The sequence below is a fragment of the Varroa destructor genome, unplaced genomic scaffold (assembly GCF_002443255.2).
Source record: "Varroa destructor unplaced genomic scaffold, Vdes_3.0 BEIS01000004.1, whole genome shotgun sequence".
NCBI classification, from domain to species: Eukaryota; Metazoa; Arthropoda; class Arachnida; order Mesostigmata; family Varroidae; genus Varroa; species Varroa destructor.
The window spans coordinates 1243868-1253123 of record NW_019211457.1 but is presented as its reverse complement, the minus strand read 5'-3'; the positions used below and the strand labels follow the sequence as shown (position 1 = coordinate 1253123).

The 9256-nt window shown below is 36.8% G+C and overlaps 1 protein-coding gene across 2 annotated transcripts; it reads right to left on the bottom strand.

Moving 5' to 3' along the window:
- Positions 1–1599: 1599 nt before the first annotated feature.
- Positions 1600–6093, bottom strand: WDR79 (Telomerase Cajal body protein 1 homolog). 2 transcript variants are annotated; one of them, XM_022804615.2, is made up of 2 exons: positions 5576–6093; positions 1600–4487 (listed from the first exon to the last, which is right to left on the bottom strand). In XM_022804615.2, exon 2 carries the CDS (start codon positions 4465–4467, stop codon positions 3088–3090), a length of 1380 nt encoding a protein of 459 aa, XP_022660350.1. In that variant the 5' UTR covers positions 4468–4487; positions 5576–6093; the 3' UTR covers positions 1600–3087. The 2 variants fall into 2 exon arrangements, with proteins under 2 accessions (XP_022660350.1, XP_022660349.1); XM_022804614.2 differs by having other exon boundaries at positions 5589–6092.
- Between the last annotated feature and the right edge of the window lie 3163 nt (positions 6094–9256).

Genomic DNA, 9256 nt, shown 5'->3' with positions numbered 1-9256 from the left:
TAGATGAAGTCCTTCAGAGTATATATTGAAAGCACTCTTAGAGAGCTATGGCTGATGGTCAGCTGTCACAAAACAAACAGATTAATGAGGGTAAATTTAAAACGCCAATATAAAATAACCTTATCAGTGAAATCATCACGAGTTGCGCATTAGTTATTGAATTGATCATTATTTGCACCACATTTCGTACCATAATCCTTTTCCATCCCGTTTGTGTGAGAGCTTGTATTGAAATTTATCGATTGAAAATATCGCTATTATGTTCCATTACCTTCTATCACATATCATCAATCTACATTACGTCATTTTAAAAGTCTCTCTTTCACGATGCGTTTAGTAGTAAAAGATGAACATTTCTATCTCTTTATGGCCCATTGAGGCTATTCTTAAATGAATATATAACATGCATACTTATAATTTATGACAATTCACTGGATCAAACAGGGTATATCTACACGCTAATATTTAGACTCGCATATAAGCGCAGATGTTCGAAATAGCCAGTAGTTTAGATAAAACGCATAGAAAATATTCATTGTAGCCTAGTGTCTCTGATGATGGCGATTATTACTATTATTTATATTACATATAATAAAGAAGAGTGAATCGCTCTATCTCCTGCAGGCGTGCATGCTGAGGTGATATTAGTATACCACATGTCACTGCTGTATAACAGGAGAGCTCAAATACAAATAAAAGATGGCTCACCTACGCGGAAGGCAGGCAAAGTAAGATGAATGTGTTCGATCGATGTAAACCGAATGCGCACTATTTCGCCTATTTTCTCTTATTTGAAGGTGCGTCTTAGAGGTATTAAATCGTTACTCTTACACTTATGGCACATACAATAAGAATGAACATTATTATTAGTGTTGGTAAGTTCTACGTCGCTCGCTATAACTGACTTCCAATAATTGAGAAGTTAGCTGCAAGCGCTGAATGCGTTGAGTATTAAGACTTACACGCTAGCATTTTTGTTAGATTTTTATTCACCAATTAAAAAGCTCTGGCGCGTCCCAAATTTCTTGACTATTCGCATCTTTTTGTGCGTTCGTTTAAATTTTCCCGAATTTTATTTAATGCTTGATATGATATTGATGACTGTATAATAATTACGGGCATTACGACTCAACACCAACAGTACTGAACGTAAATAAAGATGTGATGCCGTTAGACTCCTAAGATGAGTCTTTTTTCGAGAAAGAAATCACAAAACAGCTTCGTATCTGGTGTCAGATGTAGTAAGAAAAGACCTGGCGTAGAAAAATACCTACTACTTTCTACTCTCAATTTACTTGTCGATTCAATGATAAAGTTGACATAGATTCGTTTCCCAAAATATCACGAGGTTCTTTTCAGGTTGTTTTTTTGTCTTGAAGACAGAGACAGAATAGCCAGTCTGTCTGCCACCCGGTAAAATGCAGAATAGAGAAATAGCGATCGATCTGTTGCAGTCGCAGTGACCTAGAAACGAATCTTGAAGCACTTTATGTGACGTAATAATATTATAACTATTTGAAAGCGTTTCAGATTTTATGTGACAACTATAAATTAAACACATTAGCTAAAAACTTCACAATATCCATATAAAAAGTCACGTTTTATATATAGCGCCAAACTTCTTCACTTCATTTATTTAAATTTTTGTTTCACCTCTTCATTTGGCATGTTTTAGCGCTTTGGCCACAATTTTACCGCAGGCGTTTGAAGAACATTATGTGTCACTTCAAGAACTTTCATCTATATAGATGGTATCGCGGCCGTCAAACAGGCAAATGCAGGATTGTCTCAGGAACCTAGTATATTTTGAAAACAAGCAAAACAGCTTCATAATTTATAAAACATCACATATATTCAGTTCACGTACGTAACTATATACAAATTAAATGTCAGAGCCGACTTCCTACGTCTAATAGTAGCACTCCGAGAACCAGTTAACTCGATTTTTTCTGAAAAGAAAACCTTCCTGTGTCCTGAAAATAATTTTGAAAAAAAAACTCTAGATTGTCCCCAATAATCAACTTGCAAATGGAAAAAAATGCCAGTGGAGTCGATCCGAATAAGAATATAATAAAGGTTGTCGTAGCAGACAAATCACGTGTTGGACAATTCTGTGCCACGTATGTTAATGTGATAAATAATCTAATTTAAAAATGCGTACATATCTTAACTAAACATGATGATCAATTCAAGTTTAAAAACGTTATTTGGAAAAATCTTGAAAGAGTACCCGCACTATGGTAACCAAAAACATACTTAGCTAACTTCAAACAGGATAACTAATCGGTACTAGTCGTATCGCTGATACACGTTTTTTCTTATATTATATACATCTATACAATTATCAGTAAGCGCGATAAGCTCAACTTTCTTTTTTTACTGTTTCTACTCCCAAAAAAACCAAGGTTAGATAAAACAGATTGAGGTACTTGGTTCACTATTTTTTTCGTCCTTCTTAAATTAAATATTATATATATATATGAAAGACGGGACATACCTTACTTTCCTTATATATATATAGCTTCAAATCCCCCCTCCCCTAATAAAAGTGATTAGCTAAGTATAATCAAAGCCATTTCATAAATGACGGTTAACCCAGGTGTTACCGTAAACTTGCTCCTTCGATGTTATCTGCCACTGGGCAGTGGTCACTGAAACCCCGTCCCCAAAAATCCTTTCCGTTTTTTTGTTTTGTAATATATGAAAATTGAACCAATTAACTAACTCTAGATTTAGTCGCAAACATCTGAGCGTAGCTTCAAGAGCGTATTACTACATGGAAGTGGCGAGCAACGCAATAACATATTATACGGAAGAAAAAATATGCAAGGTCACCTTCTAAAAACATTATATAGAACCAGCCGAATATCGTCTTTAGCCACGACCCAACATGTGAGCGTATGTGAGAACGCATACGCCACAACAATACGTATTTACGTATTTGAAATATTCACATGGTTCGTACAAATAGCGATTGTCTCTTACAAGTGTTTTGTCCCTACCGATGACCGACTTTTTAAGACCTTACAATATGTACCTGTTGCAATAGGTACACATATAGCTGAAATGTCTCAGTCGGAGTTTTTGCTACTGTACAAATTTCCAAAGTTTCACGCGATTCTCGTACGGACTCTCCCAAATGACTTGCTCGCTCTTGTCATCCCAGACGCTTGTCCCTCGACCACCAGAGCTGGTCGCGATAACTGGCGCCCAGGGATGAAAGCTGAGGCCATTAGTGGCACTGCTCTTTGTCAGGCGGACATTAGCATGCGGCGTGAAGATCAGATTTGGTCGACACTTTGTTCCATTTTCGCCAAATGTCTGCAGTTCATTTCGATTCCAAATGAAGGCCGTTCCGTCCGTATTCCCAGTAGCTAGATAGTTTTCTTCGTAGGGCAGGTCAAAGTGAATACGCTGATTCGTAGTGCATTGTCGGGGAAACTCGTGGATCACTTTACTGAAATTTCGCAAATCGCGACACAGAATAAAGTTGTCTTTACGCGCACCAGAATAGCATAAATTGCCATCATACGAAAAGCGGATCTGTGTGACACCTCCTTTATGACCTTCTTCAGGCCTGTAAGCCATAGTCTTGTCACGAAGATCGTACAACGCAACCGTATTACAGTATGTGCCGACGGCCAGCAATTTCTCGCCATTGGTGTCCAGCGCTGATACGATTCCTGCTTGATACTGTTTCCAGGTAGCGATTTCATACCAGACGCCAGGACACTCGACATCAAATATACGGACAAATTTCTTGAAGCCAGCCAGAATTTGCTCTCCTGTCCGGCTGAACTTCAAGCAATAAGCAGAGATATGCTCATCGAGATGATTCCTCGCCACATAACTAGACAGGAGCTTCACTGTTTGGCCACAGTACAAATGAATTGGCTGAGTATTGCAGGTTGTGACGAACGCACAAAACTCGTGGCTAGGGTGCCACGCGAAGTCATGGATGGGTTGTGCCTCACGAACGCTGGCTACGATCTCGACGACGATTTTGCCAGGCATATTTGTACCATCGAGTAATCCAGCTGTGCGACGCAGATGGATTCGGTTATCATCAGTGCATACTGCGAATGTCTGTCCGTCAGGTGCAAATTTCACGCCTTTGGTAAATGTCGAAAATTTTTCGTCATAGATTAGCGAAGGAACCGAGTCGAATACAGGAGGAATGTAAGCGATAGGTAATTCAGTAGTAGCAATTGTATGATCGGAATCGATGTTTTGTACATCCGTGTCAACAGCGCTGTCGCTGCTGGTCGTAATACCTTCATTCTCAGCTGAAACTAGTTTGTCTAGTTGAGCGGATCTTGCCTCGTTTAGCTGTTGAGGTGGTGATTTACAGACTTTGTTTGCACTTGTGTCGTCCACCCGTTGATCAAAAAGTAGCTCCAGAATTTTCTTCTCTTCTTCGGCAACCAACTGCTCAAGCTTGGCGGGTTCATCTACAAGATCATTCATTGTACGTGTGAGGAAGTGAGCTGTCGAACAAAACGAATATTGCTACCGTTAGATGTGTGATCCCGTGAGTGTGGCGTGATAAAGTGATTGTCTACTGACCTTAAGGGCAAATTAGATGGTCTAGGTTTAAAACAGGGTGTGGATATACTTCGTTAAGTGTCGGGGCTACCTGCCTCAAGCTATGTTACCCTAAAGTAGTACCGAAAAAGGAAACTGTTGATTCGAAAGCTTTGAAACCCGATGGATAATTGCTGTCCAGCTACCCTTTCATCACTAAATATTGCGAACTCTTAGGTCACCGCTTTCAGCAAACGACCAGCACTATCTTTGCCTGGGTAGTATAGAACACTAACGTACCAATTGTGCGTAAGGTGATAAAAATAATAATCAACTTTTATTAAGGACAAATGGCGAAGATAAAACTGGCAACCCTCAGTATGTCATAATGATCTGCACTTAATTGTTAAAAAAGAAAATGGCTATATTTCAAACGTCACAAAGGACGATCCTCACATAAGCTATGTGAAATTCTTTGCTTAAATAATTTGCTTTCACGGCTAATAACCTTAACAAGTTTAGACATATAAAACAACCTGTGCAAAGACGCACGCCAACTACATTCACCTCAACTTGCGTAAGTATTCTATACTCACAGATTGAAACGTCAAATTCCAAATAGATAGGTACAGTAATTGAGACGTCTAGAAGTAATAAGTTTAATACATATGTAATAATTTGTATGAGATACTTTTTCAACAAAGAGCTTCTGTCTATAAATTTATTACTAATTATTAGTTTGATCGACAATATAAAATGATAATAATTTTGGACCTGGTAGAAGGGAGTTGTTTCTTTAAAGCATGTAATTATTGAGAGGCATTTCAGTAAGAAATATGTTATACAGAGATATAGAAAATGAATGCTAATCGAATGCTATTAATACTAATTAAGTGTTTTATTATTGCTACTACTAATGTATATGTCTTTTTGGAGATGTTTATTTTCATAGAAGATAACTCTCAGAAAAATAATAAAGAATAGGCCTATTACATTTTTGCGTTTTGAAACCGGGGTAAAACATTGTAGGCGAAGCATAATTTTTACACACCATATATCTTTACCTTTATTAACAGTACGTTGCTTTCAGAAGAGTTCGTTTACTGGCTGTAAGCAGAACACATGTGAACTGTTCAGACTCCTTTATTGCCAGGGGGGAGTTCGTCCTTGTTGTTATTTGAGAATGCATCAAGTCTTAAAAAATAGCATGTAGTGCTATTTTTTTATCATCAAATCAGTGAATCAGAGATTGTTGAGCACTGCGTCAACTACGTAACGTATTTCTAATTAAGAAAAAATTGATATTCCTCTCAGAACAGTTTAATGCGCACCAGTGAGGGCATGTAGTGGTTAAGAAGGCGGGCGCCTTCAACTGTTTATTGACATTTTGTAGCAGACGAAACGGCGCGAACAATTGAATTCCAATATGACTAACGAAATTGGCAAGCCATGAATGTCACGTCTACGTAAATCGACAATTTAAAGCTATTACATTAAACGTCATGGCAACGTGCATGGACATATAAAAAGCGTAGTGGAGTTCGGAATGTAGGATGCGTATGTAAGTGATAACGGCAAAATTAATAATACTTGAACTAGTGATGCAACACAATTTCCGGATTTACTCAAGTTTTATTGGTTCTTCTCAGTGGTTTGGCGCACGTACGTTTTTACGTTGTTGCTTTTGAATAACCCATGAGTTTTCAACCTGAATAAGAAGCGAGTTTATTGCAAGTACTAGAAGTACTTATCCTCAGTGTCTAATATGATTGCTAGTACAGCACCGAATTGACAGTGGTATAATTTACGCTAGTATTTTATAAACATCATAAACAATAACAATGCCAACCTTTATTACTATAATTATGTATCTGTAACATCGTGGAATCCTAGTGTATAAGCTAAATCGAGCTTTAATATTACTAGACTTTATCATATTGTATTATGATTAAATATAAACATAATCTTCAGTCAATACTGAGATCGAATAAAGGTAGTAGCCAACATCTACATATTAGACCGTTTCAATATTTTTTTATGATAATGTATTATTATTGGTTTTTATTATATTGGTAAGTATAATATATATATTATACTTACCAATATAATAAAAACCAATAATATATATATATATATAAATATAATAAACTTTATAAAATAAGTCGCTCGTTCAGAAGAAGTTTCACTCAATTATAGATACGCAAGTCTGTCCAGTAAATTTATAAAGTGCAACCGATATTGCCTTATGAGGTCATTAATAACTAGTTTTATAATTGCATGTGGTGGCTTCACTAGTTACAATGTTCGGATAGAAAGTTACAACTTTGGTAATTCTTTGATAATTTGTGTAAACAGAAAAAGTTTCTATGTTAGTTCACTGGATATGATGTTTCAAATCCTATGTACTTTATTAGTAAATCTTCAAGTCTGATGTCTGCGTCAGTTCGTAAGCGTCCTTACAAAAACTGCCTCACATGCTAATAAGCATCAGAGTGGAGCTAGTAAATTAGAATGCAGAAAGAATTTTGTAGCAAAGCTTTTCCCCCGTAACATTTTACGCGTTGTCCACCTAAATTCAACAACTTTTCATAACTATCTCAGGGACAAAAACATTTCTCAGGTAAATGACACAATTATGTTAACGCCATTGAGAATTTGGCTGTAGCATCATCGCTACGAGTTTTTCCAGAAAGCTGTAAATATCTTGTTTACATTTTTCAGAGTATTATTCACAAAATTGTTTTCTTGGGTCCGGAACAAATATTTCTTACCATTGTTTAACTGTAACCTTTCAATTCAAGATGTGTCAAAATTCGATGGGCACATTATTTCCTGATGTTAAGTTCTTGATCTGGTAGTGCTACAGATGCTCAAGATATTTTGCTATACCTTTTTGGTACCTCTTCTTGACTTGTGTAACTTACAGATGTTCTTGGTAGTTTGAAAAATTGTTTATGTGTTTAAAAAATGTTTATTTAAAAAAGATCTAGTCGTTTGAAACTTATCCCTATTAGTTGTAAGTTCTCTAAACGAATTTGCCTGATATGTCAACCTTGCACCTCTGCTATGTTTTATATTTTCAATAGCTTTGTTATATAAAATTTGAGCCTTCAAAAGCTAACCATGGCCCACTTATTACTTCCAATGAATTACACCTTGCAAATGCGTAATCAGAACGTTATGACTTGTTAAACATTGTACACATTTTTTAAACACTCTGAATAGTAATTAGCATATAGCTTAACGACTCATAATTGTTATATAGTTCCTAAATAATCTCTGTTAATTTTCTTTGGTTGACTAGAAGCATTTTTATGGGCTACTTGATGGTCACATCGTGAAAATAGCGAGTCTTATCTGTTTAGCCGTCAATTTATTTAAACGCGAAGTTTTTGACTGGCCAACTTGAGAAGACTTTGAAACAAGGGTGGCGATATATGAACAGTTTATAGTTGGGCAGGAAAAACAGGATTAATAATCAAGTCAAGTCTAAGTACCGGCGTTCTATTATTTGGCAGAAAATTGAATAACTCTTGATGAAATGATACCCACGTCATGAAGAACTTTAGCATAAAATGATTCGTTTCTTTATGATGGAAATTAAGTATGTAGCATGTGTTGACAGTCGATTAACACTCAAGCCTACGCACGTTTCGAACTTCGGTTCTTGTTCAGAAATCTGCTAACGCGTGGGCACATCGACAGGAGCTTCGCAGTCGCAAATCCTCTCCGTTCAAGAAGGTCAAAGAAAAAGAAGTACGGCGAAATGAGAAAAAAATGGGAAAGTTGACTGGCTAAGACTATACAAGCGACATCGAGAAGCTTCAATGGGTCGTCATGTCGGATTTCTTGTAAGGTCACCGTTAACAGAACATGATCCCATGACCTGAAAACAGTGTTGGAAACCAACACTCTTCACAGTGCCAACTGATCGTAGTGTACAATACACCATTGTAATGTAAAGTCCAACACAGGCTGAATGCTACGTGTCTCGCCACAATAGAATCTTTCTACTGTAGACGAGTTGGCTGAATGATGACAATAAACCAGTGAGAATTGTTGCATATAGGTCTATACTCGACAACCTACTCAAACAAGTCCAGGGCAGGAAGACTATTTGTCAAATCGAAGGAATAAGCTAATGGAACCACTCCGAGCTTTTGTTGCGTAAATCTGAAGCATCGTGTTTGTTATAGAATATAGACCTCCTCTTTTTTTTAGGGTATCGATGCTACAAGAATAAGAGGAACAGTAATTGATCATATCACTTTTAGTATCATTTATGGCATGTCGTTGGGCGATTCAGTGATGGATCTTAATATTTCTATCTGTTAAAATAAGTGTTTATCAAAATAAAAATCGCCTAACTCAAGCAATATTTGAAGCGATGCAGCAGATCAATGGAATAAATCAATCTATTTTGATGATGATTACACATAGGATAGTTTTGGAGTTCTGCCTCAATTACCTTGATTATAAACGGCTGACCCTCAGATTGGCAGCCAGCTGTGACGTTATTACTCGAGACATTCTTGTTTATTATATCACATCTTCCAGCCAAATTTGTCGGCTGTCGAAGCAGTATGTTCCAATGCCACACATGAAGTCAAAACCAAGTATGTTTCGTACGAAGGTCTTATGAATTAATGGCAGGACACTACCTTCTACATGAATTTGATTATTGTTTAAGGAAAACGAAATCGTAAGTACCTAGAATGTATTCTTGTTTGAT